Source organism: Nipponia nippon, unplaced genomic scaffold, assembly GCF_047370975.1.
Source record: "Nipponia nippon isolate SJK-2023a ecotype South Korea unplaced genomic scaffold, ASM4737097v1 scaffold_23, whole genome shotgun sequence".
Lineage (NCBI taxonomy): Eukaryota > Metazoa > Chordata > Aves > Pelecaniformes > Threskiornithidae > Nipponia > Nipponia nippon.
Window position 1 is genome coordinate 3115849 of NW_028262340.1, and position 18491 is coordinate 3134339.

The following is an 18491-nucleotide window of genomic DNA, read 5'->3' on the forward strand; positions in this document are numbered from 1 at the left end:
CAGGGCTGGGGGTAGCAAACGCAAAAATGGTAGACATCATGTGCAAAGGGAGCAGAACTGGAAATCTTGGCTTTCCACCCCAAAAATACATGCCTGGAGTGTTTGCAGGCTCCTCCAGCCCCCTGCCGCAGGGTGGGTTGGGGGTGGCACGGGGTTACACCCTGCCAAGATAGCGACACGGGGCTAAGAGGTACCCAGAGCCATCTGATGGCCCTGTCCCCGCTGTGCTGTTAAAAACCCTCCTCTGCCCAGCAGCAGCAGGGTCCCACGTCCCCTGTCCTCAAGCAACGCCCTCCCCAGGGCCACACAGCATCCCACCTCACCGCGCTGAGGGCCAACACAGCTCATCACACCTTGCTGGCAGGCACAGCAGCATCCTGCCCACGCGACCGAGGACAAGTCAAGCCTAAAACGCTGTGGGAATTAAACCAGGAGAAGCCGCGTGGTTTGGCTCTGGAGTACAGGATCGAGGGGTGGGTTTGGAGCAGAGGTCCCCGGGGACGCGGGGGGGACAAGCGTGGCCCCGCTGGGGACCAGGACTCACCGTGAGGCAGGTCGGCCGTCAGGTGCGGCATCATATAGCTGCGGACGAGCTCCCACCCAAAGTCATCGTCCTCGCCCTGGCTGTACTCGCACTGGTTTGGGTCAGCGTCCTCCTCAAAGGTGCAGCCGGCTGCGGAGAGAGAGACCGGTCAGTCCCTGCTGGCCCCCCAGAACAGCTGGTCCCTCCCCAAAAGCCCTGCCGGGATGGTGTGCTGCCCCCCTAAAATCCAGGGGGACCCCAGGCATCCCCCCACCTGCATCCATGAGAGAGGACATGGTCTTGCCTGCTGCTAATGCCCCATCAACCCCCTTCAGTTCCCCCACCAGTGAAACGAGCTGGCAGGTCTCAGCTCCCGGGGAGGTCTCAGCTGCAGGATGCAGCTCCCCGCTTTGCTTCTTGGGGGCCGGTCACCAAACGGGGGGTTTCTCCCAAGAAACAGGCGCTTGACTGCAGGGGTCACACAACGATTCACAAGACCCTGAGGACTCCTGCAAAAAATCCTGCTTTGACCTCAACCCTCTGCCTGCCCGCCTGTGCTTTGACCTTGAGCTCCTGGGGGTCTGTCCATTGCCTGACACAACAGCGGCAGGTCTCAGCCAGGACCTCCAACAACCCGCAGCAGTCACACCCCTACAAATGCATCATCGAACCCCCCCAGCTGCAGGCTGCCGCTTCCGAGCCCTTTTATTTCTCTTTTGGGGGTTTGGGGTTGTGTTTTATCCTTTGCAAAAAGCAAAGCCGAAAGCCCCACACCACCTCCCTGCTCTGCAAAGTGTTCGGCTGGGCACGGAGAATCGGAATAAACACCAAGAAGCCGCTTGTCCCCACGTGTACTGAGGCAATGTGGAGACCGCACACTGAGACGCCGGCCGGGCCCCCATCCCGCATCCCGGCCCCCATCCCGCATCCCGGCCCCCATCCCGCATCCCGGCCCCCATCCCGCATCCCGGCAAACCCGGAGCTCTGGGGCTGGCTTTGCCCATGGGGCCGCTCCGGGCCGGTTCGCTCACACTGACCTATTGTTCCATTAAACCCACAGATTACACGCGGACCAGGGCACCAGCGCTAATTAATCCGAGCCCCTGGGCTGACGAGGGCAGGCACATTAAGAAAGCCCTGAGCAAGCGGAACGAACAAAGGCAAATATCCCCTAATGGGCCAGCATGAAAGCAGAGCCTGGCCGGGGAATTATTTCTTCTGGGTTTTTTCCTATTTTATCCCCAAATTACATCAGTAATTCCCCCCGCCACCCGGGGATTTGCCTGTTAATGGCCTCGCTGCTGCCAGTGTGGGTTGTGCTTCCCCATGCTGGGGGATGCTCAGATGTGTCGCTTGTGCAAACACAAGTCCAAACACTGGAAAAAAGCCCATAAGATGCCCAGAAAATTATGATTCCTGACACTTTCACACATAAAAACAGATTTGGGGCTTCCCGCCCCCCCTTTTACATTTATTTTTTAAAGCACCAGGGTGCACTCCAGCTCCATCACCGAGGTTTTTGTTTCCCAGAACCACAAGAAACTTCTTTTTAAAAAAAAACTAAAAGCAAATTCTTTCCTACTCATATGCCTGGCAGCACCGAGACCTCACAGCTTTCTTAAAATCCTTCCCGAAATGGAGCGTCTGCCCGGCCCACGTGCGAATGTGCCCCCGCACCGCAGACCCTGGGCCTCGGCTCCTTCGGCTGTCGCCACGAGACACGCTGGATTTTAAAGAGTCTGAAACTTGGCTGTGCTTTCTAATGGGAGAAAAAGCACAAATCTGTCAAAATTTTCCAGGAAGGAAAGAAAAAAAAAAATTTTTCAAAATAAAACAGTGTCAGAAACTAAGTGCCAAGTGATTTAAAAAAAAAAAAAAAAGCCCAAGTGTTTCTTACCAAGATCTGCTGAAATGGGATATTCTGGGAGGGAGAAATTTGTTCTCAGTGTTCTTAGGTTTTTTTTGGTCTGAGAAACCAGAGCGGAGACAAACAGCGTTTCCGGCTGGCAGAGCCCCATTTCCCAGGGAAAAGCAATTCCTTCACCCCCAATAAACTATTCCCAGCCACTGACAACCTCAGGGGAGATATAACCTCCTCCTCCAGGGCTGCATGTCCACCACCCGCATCCCACTGCCATCCCCAGAGCAGCCACTGGTACCAACTGGTCCCGTGCCTCGGTTTCCCCACTGCTCCAATCACCCCAAAGCTGGATCCTCAGCCACCTATGAGACCGTGCCCAGGGTCCAGAAGCTTAAAATGCAATTACTTGGAGTAGATATTCTGCTGGCAGAGGCACAGCTGGCCGAGCCGATCCGTCTCCCTCCTCGGACAGGTTTATTGTTATGGCTTTTCCCGGCGCGAGCTTTCCCTCCCATTCGCTCCCCCCATCCATGGCACGAAATGAAGGCAGCTCGACCAGCCGCTCCATCTCGCCAACAAATTTGTCTATGATTTGTATACACAGGGAAAAAATAAAAAGGGTTTTGCAGAGCCTTGATTTCCATGAGCTATGGGATGCTTTTAGCACCATCTCTCCTCATCCAAGGGCAGGGCTGGGGAGAAGCTCGACCTCCAGCCCCTTCTCCCTCCCCATCACAAGATTAATAGGGACATAAAAATTAACATCTGAGCAATCAATTGCCAACATCCCAGCTCCAGAGGGGGTAGCTGTGGGTCCCCCAACAGCCATGGCAAGTCAAAGGGGGTAAATTCAGAGTGGCTTTCAAATAATTAAGGTTTCATTAACATGTTTGCAAGGAGGGCAGGGAGACTGCAACCCAAAATACCCATCTGCAGCAACAGGGATGGTTATACCCATCCGAAGGGCTAACGGCAGCGGGATGTGGTCTGCGGGAGCCAGCCGGGACCACTTTGGGTCCAGATGCTCCCTAAAAATCACCTAAAAGGCAGAAACAAGGAGCCCCCAATTCCCAGCCCCTGCGCTGGCTGGAGGCCAGGGTAACAGCAGCTCTGGGCGGTGGGATGAAGGCAGCGAGTGTGGGAGGTGCGATTCGAACATGAGAGCGGCTAAAAATATTGCCGAGGGCGTGACGGTCTGCTCCCCGAGGGCGCGATGCATCCGAGAGGATGCCTGAACACCCCGGAGTCGCCTAAACCTCTCCAAACCCAGAGCCTGCCCCGACGCACGGCAGGCACCCGTGCCAAGGATGAGACGTACCCCGTTAAACCCCCGCGGGGCAGCCCAGCACGAAGCCCCCGCAGCACCGCGGCATGCCCAGGCAGAGGGGAAAAGAGGGGCAAGAGCTAACATGGGGGTTAACCACCAGATGAACCAAAATTAAAAAAAAAAAAAGAAAAAAAAAGAGGTGGCTTGAGGAATTGGCCAGGGAAACAGGTACTGGTGCTGCTCAGCATCCTCCCTAGGTACCGCTGCCACCCAGCATCCCCACCCTGGGTACCGCTGCCTCCACTGTGGCACCACAGCATGTCCACGCAGACAGGAGCAAAGGGGTAAGTGCCAACATGGGGGTTAAACACCAAATAGACCCATTTTTTTGAAAAAGAAAAAAAAAAAAAAAAGAGGTGGCTTAAGGGATTCACCAGGGAGACAGGTACCGGTGCTGCTCAGCAGCCCCCAGGTACCGCTGCCACCCAGCATCCCCCTCCCTGGGGATGGAGAGGAGGGAAGGCAGGGAGGGGGAAAGGAGGAACGAAGGATTTGCAAAGAAGAGGGAGGAAAAGAAAGACCAAACAACCCAGTACAATGGACGGCATCTAATTAAATCTCCGTGGCCACTGAGGAATGTGGCCGCCTGCCCACCAGCCCACCCGGCGCTCTTTCATCCACCGAGTCTACGCTCTTCCCGCTTCAAAGTTAATTATACACTTAAACCTTTTCTGTTTAACCTCCTGCACTGTGGGACATGCTCCACGGGCTTTTCTTTTATCGAGCAGCCTTGAAAAGGTTCCCGTGCTAAAGGGCAGCCCAGCACCATCCATGATGGGATCATGATGGGATCGCATGCTCCTGTACCCCGAGGGGGTAATGACACTGCCCAGGCCCTTCAGGACATCATCGGATGAGGATGCCACATGGATAACATGCCTAAGTGTGGAAAGGCTTTATAAAAAAAGGGTTTATACCCAAACTTTAGCAAGCACAGGCTCCCCAGAGCTATGAAATTCAGGGCAGGCACCTAGGACTCCCAGTCCAGGACGAAGCAAAGCCAATCAATGGGAAAAAGCCTGGTTTGCTCCCGTCTTGGCTTAGCAGGACTGGATTAGCCCCACAGTCATCTCCGGGGTGCAGCATCTTGAGGGCACAAGCCCCCGGGCACCCCATGCTGCACGGCGCAGGCATCATCTGGGCAAGCTGACACAGGTGACCTTTTGGATTCATTTTCCACCCCTGGCCTTTTCCTGCAGCTCCTGCCCCCCGTCCTGGGTAAGGATCAGCAGGAAATCAGGAGGCGGGTGCCCGCAGGACACAGCGTGCATCACCCTGGTGCCGAGCAGCCGCATGCAAACACCCAACGCAGCAAAACAGGGCTACAACCCATCGTCACACTGAGGTGCAGCGGGGGTGAGCATCTCCCAAATCAGCATCTCCCAAATTAGCACTTTTCACTAATTCCCAGGAGCAGAGACAGAGCTGGAGGCTACACGAAGTCGCACAGCCCCAGACTATCACCCAAGACCTCCCTTCAGCATGCATGAGAAAGATGCTCTTTTACCGCACCAAAGGATCGAGTTCTTTACACAGGATAAATGCCTCTGCTGCAAACAGGGAAACTGAGGCACACAGGTGATTTGGCAAAGTCCCATAACACCAGCAGCAACCGGCATCATCCCCTGGGGACAGCGGGAAGCCCAGGGAGCCGGGGTTTGCCGGGATGCAGGACCCCACTCCAGCGGATGCCGGCGAGATGCCATCCCTTCCCCAGCATCCCCACGGAGCCGAGCCAGCCTCCCACCGCCCAGATCCCAGCTGCTATTTAAAGGCGATTTCCTTGGCACGCTCCTACGGGAACGTGCCCCGGGAAGGAAACGCCGGGAGCCGCTTTCCTCCGGGCGCCAGCAGACACGGGGGATAGGGAACACATATTGCAATTCATCTAAAATTAGATATACTTCTTCACCAGCAAGATCTCGTACGTACCATACCGCAGGCTCCCGGTCGAGGTTATTGATGGATAAGGGATCGGAAACCCCACTGCTATCTGCGGAGGGCTCAGGCTCCTAGGGATGATGCTGTACAGGGGCCTGGGACTCGCTCAGGGGGACGCGGCACCGAGGAAGCCAGCTCAGCAAGAAAACCAAGATGCAGAGCGGGTCCTGTGCCACAGCATCCCGGCATCTCGCAGCAATGGAGAGCCCCACCGCAAAGAGCACCCCATCCACTCCGCGGCCAAGCCCAAACACCCCAGGGATTCAGTCTCAGCAGTGGGAAAACCTCTTCTAGTCCAGGCAAAGGGGAGCTCGATCCCTGCTGAGCTGCACTTTGCACACTCAAAGGGGCTGGGGCACGAGCGCAACAGACACCTGCAAATGTTTTTGTGCATTACACACACCGGAGATTACGATAAACACCCTCCCTGCTCCTCTCTGTTCCCCACTTCTGCAAGACAGACACGTTTAAAAAAAAATATTACTGATTTCCTGGCCCCGATAAAAGCTGATTAGAAGAATATGGAAAGCAGCTCCATTAAAATTCTCGCCAGTAGTTTGTTTTGCTTCTCCAAATCATTTTAAATATTGCATTTAATAGAAAAATAATTTGCTCAGCTGTAAGAAACATCAATTTGCAACTTGAAGCCTTGTATATTAGCCAAAGAAGCTAATGTGTAAACATTAGCAGCTCCAATAACGCATGGGGTTTAGCCAATGCAATTCCAGGGAGAGAACAGCCAGATATTAAGACGGAGGATTTGCATAATAAGTCACTTATGCCTGATAACCTCAGTGTTTGGAAAGCGCAGGACTAGGAGAACAATATCCGTCTATCAGCAACTACAGAAGACATAAATCTCCTTTTCTTTTTTTTGCCTGTTAGACTCTTTATGGTTTTTACCTGCAAGTCCCCATGGAGGTGTTAAACCTCCTGCGGCGAGTGCCCAGCCCCTGCTCTGGCCCCGAGAGCCTCCGAGGGACCCCAGGCCCGGGGACAGGGGGGAACTGGGAGATGTGGATTCGTTACAGGCATCCCCAAGCCTGGGGAGAGCAAATACAACTGGGAAAATACAACTCCAAAGGGTTTGCATTGCCACTGGGCTGGCTTGTGCTTGGGCAAGGACCAGGTGCGCCGTGCATCACCTTATTGTGAAGGTGCATTTAAAAGCAAAGGGGGAATAATGAATCTTGCCAGTTGGAGTCCTTCCTTGGGGCACATCCAGCTGCAAAATGCAGCTCCCCTTCCCTCCCACCCCCCAAAGCAGCTCCCAGGGGATCAGCTCTGCTGGGACCAGGGTGCTGCATCACCTCGATGCAGCTGCAACCAGGCATTGCAACTCCCTGGCTGTTTTGCAGTGATGCTGTGGGCAAAAACTGGGAAGTTTCAGCCTCACGGCTGCTTGTATTTAACACCCCATCCAAACGCTGTCCCTGCACAGCACCTAGACCCCAGGGGAAGGACCAGCATCGTTCCTCCATTATTTATATCCAGGTCGGGAGAGGTCCTGCAGCACAGAAAAACCCCTGAGCTCCCCAGCCAGGAGGCCACTAAACTACAACACAAGTGCTTTAATAATGAACCATTGCTTAATTAACATAGTCAGGGCTGCCTCTTTGACTCCATGAGGAAGAAAAACAAGGCAGGCCTTTGGAAGCCTCCGTCCTGCCGTTATCGATTGCTTACTGTGCAGTTACAGTTCCTGGGCTATGGAGGAGCCACCTGGCACCTCGGGGGGCGGAGGGGGGGAAATGTAAAAAAGGGGGAAAAGAGATGAATTTTTAAAAAAAAAAAAAAAGGGGCAGGGGGGAGTTCATTTCTCCCCCAGCTCCTTTATTTCCATCAGGTCCCCACGGCCCTGCCGAAGGCTATCCACCCCACAGACCCAGAGAGACCAGGACTGTGAGCCCCAAGGGTGAAATGCTGCTTTTGGGGAACCCCCGAGGACACAGAGATGCTCCCTTGGCACAAGTTCAGGCAGGAGAAGCAGCTGCCCCAGGACATGGCAGCAGCATCGCCCGGGGGCTCCGACACCAGCTCCGGCTGCAGAAATCACAGGAAAGACCAAGTTTTCCAAACCAACCCCATTTTGCAGGGGATAAAGATGGGGGAAACCCTCAGTCTCCCCCCTCCGCAGCCTCTCGCCCTCCGCGTACCACCTCTCCGCAGCGATGGATGCAGGAGCGAAGCACGCCGGTGGGCTAATCCTCCTGTGATGGAGCGCGTGCCAGCGCCAGCGGGGCCTCGGGGAGGCAGCTCAGCCGGGTTATTTATGGCCTTTCGAGGCAGAGAACGGAGCCGCTTGCGTTGCCGAAGAGCCCTCACGCGGCAAAACCAGCCGGTGACGGGGCTGCACGGTCCCCACCGTACCCAGCATCCGCTCCCCAGCCCTCGGGAAAAATAAGAGTGGGAGGAAGAGGAGTGGGGAGGAAGGTCGGGGCAGAGCAGGAGCACATCTCAGTGCAATGCGAAATCCAGGTCGACATCGTCCTCCTCCCGTTGTACCGAGAAAGCTGGGAAAAGCCATGTGGGAAGATTGACACCGAGGTTTAAAGGTGGCGATGCGGCTGACGTGGGCAAATCAATCACCCGCGGGCCCGGCTGCCAGCGCCGGGGAGGTGTGGGCTCAGCTAAACCCTCTGCTATTAAATGGGGGGGAACAGGCAGGATCTGCTGGGAGGTTACAGCCACCGGCAGAAGTCCCCATGGGGGGAATAAAAACGCACTCCATGCCCAAGGAGTCCGTGTCATGGCTCTGGGGAGCGTGCCAGACAGACAGGCACGTTTCAGCCAGGCAAAGGTGGGGATCTGGCTCATCGAGCCCAAAAATCCCATAGCAATCCCTGAGTTCGGCTCAGCCATCCCTGGGCAGCGCTGGCTTGGGCATCCATCCATCCATCCCTGAGGCTAGGGTAAAAACCAGCAGCTCCAGCAAACTCATCTGGGGGTCTCCACCAGCATCCCAGTGCCACCCAGTGCTCCCAGAGGTTAAAAGCTCTTTTAACCAGGCAGATAATTCCCTCAGGTCCCCTGGGTGCAGGCACCCATGCAGACATTAGGTATAAAAGCAGCTGGCGCTTAGGGACAGCACGTTGTAAATCCAGAGCTGCAGGAGCCTGCGGATGCCTTTCCTCAACAGCTTATTTATTGCTTTTAATACCTCCCCTCCATCACTGGCACCACTGGCTGCGAAGCCAGGTTTGCTTTGCAAATGGTCAAAAAAAAAAAATCAAATTTCCCTTTTTTCTGGGAAGCTGCTCAAAGTCCATCCCACTCCCTTTATTTGCATAGGCCCTATAAAAACTCAGCCGAGACACAGGCAGGCACCCACCCCCTGCCCCTCTCCAGCTCAGGGCAGGCGAGCAGGCAGGCAGGAGCACCACACCAGTGGGGACACCACGGTGCCACCACGCTGCCGAGACCTGGCAGGCTCAGTGCATGGATGAGTCTGAACCGACACCCCCGAAAGCAAAACCCTGAGTTTGGTTGCACCAGATGAACCCGCGGCCGACAACCAGGGCGCAGGATGGATTCATGGACGGCACTGGCAGCTGAGAGGGCACGTGGTGCATCCACCCATTGCACATCCCAACTCCTTCCTTCCCTCTTCCCGGCTGCTCCCGCACAAGGACCCGCGCCCCAGCAGCACCCCAAGACCCCTGTCCCCACCCTGCTGGCATCCATCTCCCCCACTGCATCCAGGCAGGGCAAGGCACCACCCTCCTGCAAGCCCAGAGAACCCCCAAGGCTGGATTTTCAGCAAGCCCCTGGGATGCAGCACCTGCCTGCACCATGTCCCCCCACGGGAAGGCTCAGGACCCTCCGTCCAGCTCCACGGAAAGGAACACTGCTGCCGAGCAGCGAGCAACGCTGGGCAGGGGGGCTCACCTGCAGCACCCCCTTCAGTCCCCCCCAAAATCACCCCCACCACAGCAGCTCTCATTACACAAGACCCCATGCCTCTAACCCCCCTGCTGCCGCCACTCCACCGTTCCAGACATCCAAAGCCTCATTCCTGGTATTTCCTTCCCCAGCTGTTTTGTTTCTTGCTCCTGCAGACCGGGATGCAACCGCTGCCTCACCCCCATCCCAGTACAAGCATCTCCCACCCCCCCATCCCACAGCCACCCATGTCGGGGTGTCCCAGTGCCCCCCCAGGCCCCGGCATGGCCCCGTCTGGACCCCACTTGCAGCCCTGGCTCTGGGCACCCTGCCCCACTGCTGGGTCCCAGAGCTGCCCCCGTCCCCACGAGGGGCTGACCTGCAGCATCCTTGGCCCATGCCAGCGCACGCACTGGTCATGCACTGAAAACTCTGGGATTACACTAATTATCCAGCAATAAATGAAAAAATTGGTGGAGCATATGGGTGGTCAGAGAACAGACCCTGCAGTGGTGCTGGAAGCGCATGCAGCAACCTGCAACCCTATGCAAGCGCCTTGCACCCTCTCCCCGCACGCATCCTGCCCCGGCCAAGTCCCAGCTCCCATCACCGACCGGCTGCAGCCACCGAAGCCAGCCCAAGCGGGACAGCCCAGCCGCCCTGCAGGAAGAAAGGCAGGAGACATTCCCCTACACAGAGAAATGCTGTTCGGAGCCGGGCCTGGCGAGCAGCAGCTCCCCAGACAGGAGTCTGGGTGATTTACTAAATAAAAAGTTCCGCTAATAAAAAGAGAAATAGCCCACAGATGCACTGCTTTAGTTTGATATTGTTATAATCAAAGGAAAGCAAGCCGATCACTGGCTGCAGAAAATCAATGGGACATTATCACTCAGACAGCTGAAAATACAGTAAAAAAATAAGCAGCACAGGGAGAGTCCTTGGGAACAGATGCAGCTGGGCACCAGCCAACCCCCATCACATCCCTGCCCAGGGCGGGCGCTTCAAAAGTCACCCCCAAGCCGGCTCCTTCTCCAAAAACACGCTGGAAAGCTCCAGCATCCACCTCCATCTGGTACCCCATTGCCACCAAACACAGAACCAGATGTCCCAGCAGGGCCTTTGAGGTGCCAGGGCAGGGTGACCAGGGATCGCCCATCTCCGCTAATTCAATTAGCCAAATTACAGCACCTAATGATTATGTGAAGAGCATTTATTCTGCTAATTACACAGGGCATTAACATGCCTCTGCTGAGGGGCAGGGATGCGCTCGTCGTGGGGTTAGGAGCATTGCATGACCCGGGACCTGGCACAGGAGGGTGTGTGGGGCAGCCCTGCCCCATGACGGGTCCTTGTCCCCACGGGTGGGCTGCCAGCGGCAGGGAAAGGGCTTCAGAGGAGACACCGTCCTTGAGCAGATCTGCTTGGACTTACTGCCCAGGTTTTAAAATCCCTGCTGTTGGACCCTCCACCATCATGGCTCAAGATTCAGGGGGAAACGAGGCACCGGGGCCATGCAGCACGGGGCAGGGAGGGGGCTGCACCCCAAGGAGCCCCGCAGAGCACCCCCAAAACCAGAGCAGCTTCACAGACACCTCCTCCAAATCCATCCAAGCAAGGAAGCGCAGTTTGTCCGTAATCCATCCCTCCACCTGCCTTCACCTCCGTAAGCGAGCGGCCACAATGCTCCATCCCCTTCGGCCCATCGGAGAAGCCATTTCCACCGTCTCCCATCAGACAGCAAGACCACCCCCAGGCAGCGCCCCAAAGCCGAGCCCCCCGCACCCGGGAGCGGCTGGGCTGCAGCAAGCGTTTCACCTCCTCTCCCAGACCAGCCATCGCTCGCCTCCCGGTGACATCCTCCTCCCGGTGACATCAGCTGCCCCGACCAGGGGCTAATGGTCCGACTGTGGGGTGAAGCACACCAGACCGGAGCAGCGCTTGCTCCTCAGCTGGGCTAATTGGGCTAATTAGGCTGAAGGTCTCCGGCACAAAGCAGCACGCCAGGCTCAAATGCCCGGGGGTTGCCACGGCTCATCTCCACGCGTGGTCATCTGCAGGCACCAAGCATGGCTGCAGGGACAGCGGCCTCGTTAAGACGCATCAGGTCATCGGTGTCCCTGTCCCCTCATCCTGTCCTGGGAAAGCTCAGAGCATCTCAAGCCAGCCAGCCAGCCACTGAATCCAGCCACAACCCTGATTAACTTAACGATGTCAAGAGAGGTCCGATTCGCACGGGGGGTCCAGGAAGTCAAAGCAGTTTATGGCTTACGTAGGGCTCCCCAGGGGGGTCCCCAGCACCCAGTGCAGCCCCAGAGCAGGAAGGTCTGCACCAGCACAACTACCCTGCTGTGGGTGATTCTCCGTTATTTTTCAAGCCAAACCAAAAAAAGAAAACCCAGCAAAAAATAGTGCATGACAAAAAAAATATTCAGAGAGAGTTGCTCTGGCTGCAATGCATTTACACCCCCCAGCTGCAGCAAGGGTGCAGTGCTCTGCTGCCGGCTGCATCCCCGCCTGGGAGGGGGGCTCTCCCCAGCCCCCTGCCCACCCATAGCCAGAGCCCACCCTGGGGGGAGCAGACAGAGGGGTTCCCAGGCGGTGGGGTGCACCGGGGCATGGCAGACACAGTATCCCCACACCAGGACTGCCCAGCAAAGTCCCCCGATTTGGGGTCTGGCAGATGTGCGCAGGGACAGAAGATGGGGATGGCCCCATCCCCACTCACAGAGCTTGCAGCTCCGCAATCCATGCTGGGATTCGCATGGGAGAAATTGGGGTGCAAAGCCTGAGCCCCTTAAACCTGCAGGAAGCCCATGGGCCACCCCAGGACATCTGTCCCCACCACCAGCACCCAGGCACAGGCAGGTGCTACAAACCAGAGCTGCGACACCCCAGGCAGGACCCGGAGGAGCATGAAAGCGGCCAGGGGATGGGCTGCAGCTAACGGCCACCCAGCAAGCAGGAACAACGCTCCTGATTAAAAAAAAAAAAATTAAAAAAGCTCAAAAGGGCAGGCAATGGGTGAGCCCCTCGGTGCCAGCAGTAGCTCAGGGGGACGGGGTGCCCCTGCAGGCAGGGGGCAGGCAGGGGCTCTGCCTTTGCTTTCCAGCAGCTGGAGCAGAGCTGGACTTTGGCTTTTGATCCAGGCAGAGGGTGTAGAAGAAGCCGCTCCCAGGGCCAGGAAAGAGAACAGCTCAGGGAACGCCCAGGCAAGTCCCTCCGGCACCTGCCAGCTCCGCAGCCGTCCTCCTCCTCCCCAGAGATGCCCTTCACCCAGCGAGGAAGAGCAGGTCCCGGGTCCCCAGGACCCCTCCAGCCGGGGAAGGCCAGGGCACCGCAGGCTGGCACCCCCATCTCCCCCACCCCATCACCCACCCGCATCCATCCCAATCAGCAGCAGCTTCTGCCAGGCCACCTGCAGCAGAAAGAAAAAGCTCCATCTCCAGGACTTATTTATTTTAAGGCTGCCAACAAGAAGGCAATTAGCCCCGGGGGACTAATTGCTGGGAATCCTCCTTGTCCGCAGGGGAAAGCCTCAGTTTCCCCAAGTACAAGGGGGGGGGGGGCCTCCAGCCTGGCACAGGAGAGCAGGATCCAAGGAAAGCTGCAAAACAAATCCCAAGCCACCGTCAGGGAGAAGAGGAGGTTTGGGAATCTTGACATTTAATCACGCAATAACTAAAGGTTCCCAGACATGTCTAATAAGACAATTATAGTGCATGTTAATAATAGATTATTAAAAAGCTTATTTATGGAGGTTTAAGCAGGCAGATGGCAGGGCTGTGTCGATAAGGCTCTCCAGAGCCTGCGCTACCTCCCAGCTCTGAGCATGCAGCAGGGATTTACCTGCCAGCCCCTCGTGCTTAACCCTTGCACGACTGCCAAAAGCAAAGCAGCAAACCCCTGGGGGGGGTTGCAGCCAGGATTTTTATGGGGTGCTTTGGGGTGCTCAGGGCTCTCAGCCTCTCTGCAGAGCAAGGACGGGGTATGGATTGCGTGCGACGGAAAAGCTCCATCCCGGGTGCAGTCAGGGGGAAAACCAACATCAACAGGCAGCAGGGAGGCTGTCACTGCCAGGGCAGGGGTCAAAGCCACCAGCGAGCATCTGCCTTTGTCTTCCAGGAGGCATCTTTGCTCCCCAGGGGCCCCAATCCTGCTGGCTTTGCTCCGGGCAAGCTCCCAAGGAAGCTGGAACAGGGCTGGTTTGTCTTAGTTCGGATAACAAAGGGAAAAATGTGCAGTGCAGGCCAGGAGGTGACTCACCAGGATCCCTGGTCCCGAGGCCCGGGCAGGTCCAAGCACCCGGAGGAAAAACATGGAACGGGAGGTTTGGAGCAAGGAAAAAAGGGCAAAAATGATGCAAATACAACTGCAAGTCTTGGTGGGAGAGGAAAACAGGCATTGCCACCCTCCACCACGGAGCTGCAGGTACAGAGCCAGAGGGATGGGTCCATCCAGGAGCATCAGGGTCACTCGGAGCATCCCTAAATTCTGCTTCACCCCCACGGACAGCGAAGGTCCACCATGCTCCAGTGCATGGAGACGGGATGCTGGAGAGCCAAGGGCTTGGGAGCAGGAACCTCCACCCTGGGCACGCTTGGGTACATCAGCGTGAGTGGGATTTTCCCGAGCATCCCGGCACAGGAGCGTGGCGGTTGTTTGCACTGTCTGGGGGGGCTCTGGGAAAGACCATGGCACTCCCTGGGCATTAAACACACAGGTAGGAGCAAGCAAGAGAGACTCTTCCCCAGCATGGCAGAACAGGCAAAGGGAAAAAGAAAAATCCAAGCCTGAAACAAGCTAACAAGGAAAAATATAATGCTCTTGCACATTTTACATGCTTGGCAAAGGCGGGGTGGGGAGAAAAAAAATGCCCTGGCATGGGAGAGCCCACCACCAGCCAGGTGGAAGGAAATAAACACCGGGCAAAGCACTGGGAAAAGCAGGATCAGGCACCCAAGCGCCCAGAGAGCACGAAACCCTGATCCCGTCCCCAGCACCCCGGGGCTGGTGCAGGGGGCTGCCAGCAGCGTGTGTCCCTGCAGCCCCCGGGGGCAGCCCCCAGCTCCTCACCCCCGGCCCCTGCGGTGGGATGCACAGACGCAGCATCCCTCTCCCCCGTGACCCCGCTGATGAAGACGCTGCGGTTAACGGCCGGAGCAGGGGGACGCCAGGCAGATTTGTTCCGCTCCCCGACCCCAATCCCAGCCCTGGGGACAGCATCTGCTCGGCCATTCCCATTCACTCGACTGAGGCAAAGCAGCCACAGCCGGGTCGGATTCACCCCGGCTGCCACCTGCAAGCGCTGTCCCAGGGGGGTGACAGGACCCCCGGGTGGCCCCAGCCCTCCTGCCTGGCCCCCAGTGAGGGGCTCATCCAACACAACCAGCAACCACCCCCCCAGAGCTCCCCCCAAACCAGTCCTAGCACCACCAGAGATGCCACCAACCCCAGTCTGGGGCTCCCCAGTGGCACCAGCCTCCTAAGTAGAAGCTCCAAACCCAAATATTTTATTTGCTTAATTGCTGCTAACGCAGTCAAACCTAAGTACAAACAGCTTCCGCATAATTACGGCAGGAGTGCCACGCAGCGCCAGCCGGCGCGTGTCCCCAGCGCGTGTCCCTGCTGCCAGCGCTGCTGGAAAACAGCCCAGGAGCATGGGGGGGGGGGGGGACAGACGCTGGGGTACACCTGGAGAGCAAGTTATTGCTGAAGTTTTGGGGTGCATGGGTGCAATACAGAGGAGCGGAGCTGCACCCTTTCCTAGCAGGGGAAGGCAAAAGGAGGAGGAAAGAGCAGAGCCTGCAAAAGCCGCTGCCCCGTGGCCCAGCCCGGAGCCCTGCGAGCCAGCCTGCGCCCAGCCGGAGGCTTCTAGCAAGGGGAAAGGCTCCGTGTTTTATTGCAAAGAGCCCAGAGAGGAAAGGTGGGGCTGGCAAATCACACCGGTGACAACTCACAGGTCCCCGTCACAGCCAGCTGACACCGCGAGAGCACAAGGGATCAGTCGGTTTGGAGGTTCAGCAAGCGCCTTTCAACACCACCCGGCCCCCCCGCCATGATAAGTGCAACTCAGACAGGCACCGACAGCTTCGTCGCTCTGAAATCTTAATGAATTGCAAAAGTTTGCATGCTCCGGGAAGGAGCAAAGAGCATCCCGAGGCGGTGGGGAGGCTGCGACCGCAGCACCCAGCTTCCCTGCCAGCTCAGCCACTCGTTCAGTGAGGCCAGCCAGTCACAGGCATGCCGTGCCTCAGTTTCCCCACTTGCGGAAGGCATCACGCTATGCCCCTTCTTTGCAAAGGAGCAAGAAAACCACTTGTCTTCTGCATACGCAGAGCCAAGCAGCTGATCCTCCCCATGACTGGCTTTGGGGTCTCCTGGGAGCCCAGAGCTTAAATATTTTTTACCAGTGCTGCCTGCCACGCAGCCTCAAGCCCCACAGGGACGGGCCGAGTGATGTCCCCGCAGCCAGCCAGCGTCCCCGCAGCCAGCCAAGCCGTGTCAGCTGGAGCAAACACCAGGATTCATGTAAAAAGCAGCCAGCGGCAAGGGCGATAGACCCGGGGAGCTGGAAGCAGACCCCTCGCCTCCAGCCAAACCCAGCCCCTCCAGCTCCACCGCAGAGCTGAGCCTGCTCAGCATCTACCAGGAGAAACGCCGGAGTAAACATGCTCCTGATTTACACCAGGAGTGGGCTCGATCCTGCCCTTTGCAAATACCATTTTGCAGGGAAGGAAACCCACGGAGGGGACAGGGTTTGCTGGGAGGGGGAGCCTCCCCACAAAGCCCCCTCAGCCCCGCTCCACTGCCAGCAGCGCCGGGCCCCCGCTGCCGTCCCTCCAACCCCTTGCAGGCTGCTGCGGCTTAGCCGTGACAGCCAAAGACACACACACGCCTCAGGACTGGGGAGCAGCACAGCTCGAGACCCCCCCCCCCCCCGACACCACAGCGGGGCAGAAGCCCCTTCCTCTGGCAGAGGACTCCGAGCCCCTCACCAGCTGCGTGCCTCAGTTTCCCTATTGCCTCCTTGCTCTGCCCTGAAGCACAGGGCTGCTCCGTGCACATCCCGTGCATCTCCCCACACCCCAGCGGACAACTCTCCCCGCTCCAGCTACCCCAGTAAAACATAATCCCATTCCCTCCCCTTCTCCTCCACCTCGCATGAGCCCTGAAGAGCCTCAGCTGCTTCAGACTCCCCCATCCATCGCCCCCCCTCCGCACGGGTCAGCCTTATTTTGCTTACTGCTGATGGGTGTCACTATTTATAATTTTTGGAGAGAGGCCACTACCCAAAAAAACCCAATGCACCAGTATGGGGACTGCATGCAGGTGAGCTGCTTCATTTTTAAAGGAAAAAAAAAAAATTAAAGAAGCAGGCAAAAATACACCTTAATGCACAGAGCATCACGCAAGAGCTGGAGGCTGCAGCACGGGGGTCCCCTTGGAGCAAGGCACCAGCTGCCTTCTCCCCCGTGCCTCAGTTTCCCCTGCAAAAAGCACTCTTGGCCGCAGGGAGCACCTCGGGAGCCCCAAATTCACCCACCCCCCAGCACCCAAGCCCCGAGGGGGTCGGGAGCGAGCTGTCCCCCCGCACCTCGCCTCTGCCTTCATCCCCTCCCCAGCCCCTGCTTGCAGGGTCAGGCCCTGCTCCTTCCCGGGGGCCGCGGGGCTCCCGCGACAGCGCTCCGGGGAAGGGGGAAAGGAGGAAAAAAATTGAAAATAATTTAAAAAAAAAAAATCGATCGTGTTTGGTAAAACTCTAATTATAGAGAGGCATCAAGGGAGCCAGGGGAGGCTGCAACCGGCGAGCGGCCTCGGCCGCCACCTGTTCCGCCCGGAGGGTCCCCAAAGCCCCCCGGGTCCCCCCCGGCCCCAGCGGTGCTGGCACAGAAACAACCCGGCTCCCGCCGCCCCTCGCCCGGGGCCGCAGCGGGGGCTCCGCCGCCCCCTGCCCCCGCCGGGCTCCCGACGGCGGCGTGCGGTGCCCGGCTGGGCGGTTAAGCCCCGGCAGGGCTCCCCCGGGCAAACCGGGGGGAAGTTTTCCTCCCCGGGGACGCGGCCGGAGGAGGGACGGAGGTCGCGCCGGTACCGGGGAGCGAGGGGAGGCCGCCGGGCTCGGGGGGCTGGGGGGCAGCCGAGTCCCTCCGCGGGCTGGGCGCGCTCCGGTGAGCCCCGCCCGCCGCCGGCCCGGACTCGACGGCCGCTCGCTCGCCCCGAAGCAGCCGCGGCGGCGGGACGGGCGGGAGCAGCCTCGCCGCGGGAGCGGCGGATCCCCCGCTGCCCCGCCACCGGGGGTGCTGCGGAGCGCGCCCCGGCCCCGCAGACACCACCCCCCCACCCCGAGCAAGCAGGGACCCCCCCCGCCCCCGAGCGCACCCCCCCGTCGCCGGTGCCCGCCTCCGTTCTCACCGGCGGGCGTCTCGGTGTCCAGCGCGCAGACCCGCAGGGCGAGGGCGAGGAGCAGGGCCCGGGCGCTTCGCATGGTGCGGCCGGGGCGGGGGGGGCCCGGGGCGGAGGGGCCGGGGCCGCCGCCGCCGCCGCCTGCGGGCCCGCGGTTCCGGCGCGGCGGGGCACGCGCGCCCGCCCGCCCCGCGCCTCAAATAGCGGCGGCCGCGCGGCGGCGGCGGCTCGCTCCGCCCTGACGTCAGCGCCGCGCGGGCCCCGCCGCCGCCGCCGCCGCCGCCGCCGCCGCCGTTACCGCGGGCAGGCCGGGGGCGCCCCCTGCCGGCCGCCGTGCGCACACGCAGCCCGAGCTCCGCCCCCGCCTCCCGCCCGCGGCGGGGGCTGGGGGGGTGCACGGTTACGGGGGGGATCCCCGGTAACGGGGGGGGGCGGGGGCTGCCCGGGAGCGCCGGGCTGCGGGGGTGCGCGGCTGCGGGGCTGGCGCCGGTGGAACGGGGGGGGGGGGCGGGGCGGGGCGGCCGCGGGGGGGCGGGTGCAAAGGGGGTGCACGGCTG

The 18491-nt window shown here is 59.0% G+C and overlaps 1 protein-coding gene across 5 annotated transcripts in view; it reads right to left on the bottom strand.

Annotated features, from left to right (window-relative positions):
- Positions 1–18017, bottom strand: part of PTPRU (protein tyrosine phosphatase receptor type U) — a 75707-nt gene extending 57690 nt beyond the window's left edge. For all 5 annotated transcript variants that reach the window (XM_087760835.1, XM_087760837.1, XM_087760836.1 and 2 more), the window contains exons 1-2: positions 17944–18017; positions 545–673 (exon numbers count right to left, since the gene is read on the bottom strand). In XM_087760835.1, the coding sequence (XP_087616961.1) occupies positions 545–673; positions 17944–18016 (202 nt within the window). In that variant the 5' untranslated portion in view covers position 18017. The remainder of the gene's footprint in view (positions 1–544; positions 674–17943) is intronic.
- Positions 18018–18491: the final 474 nt, after the last annotated feature.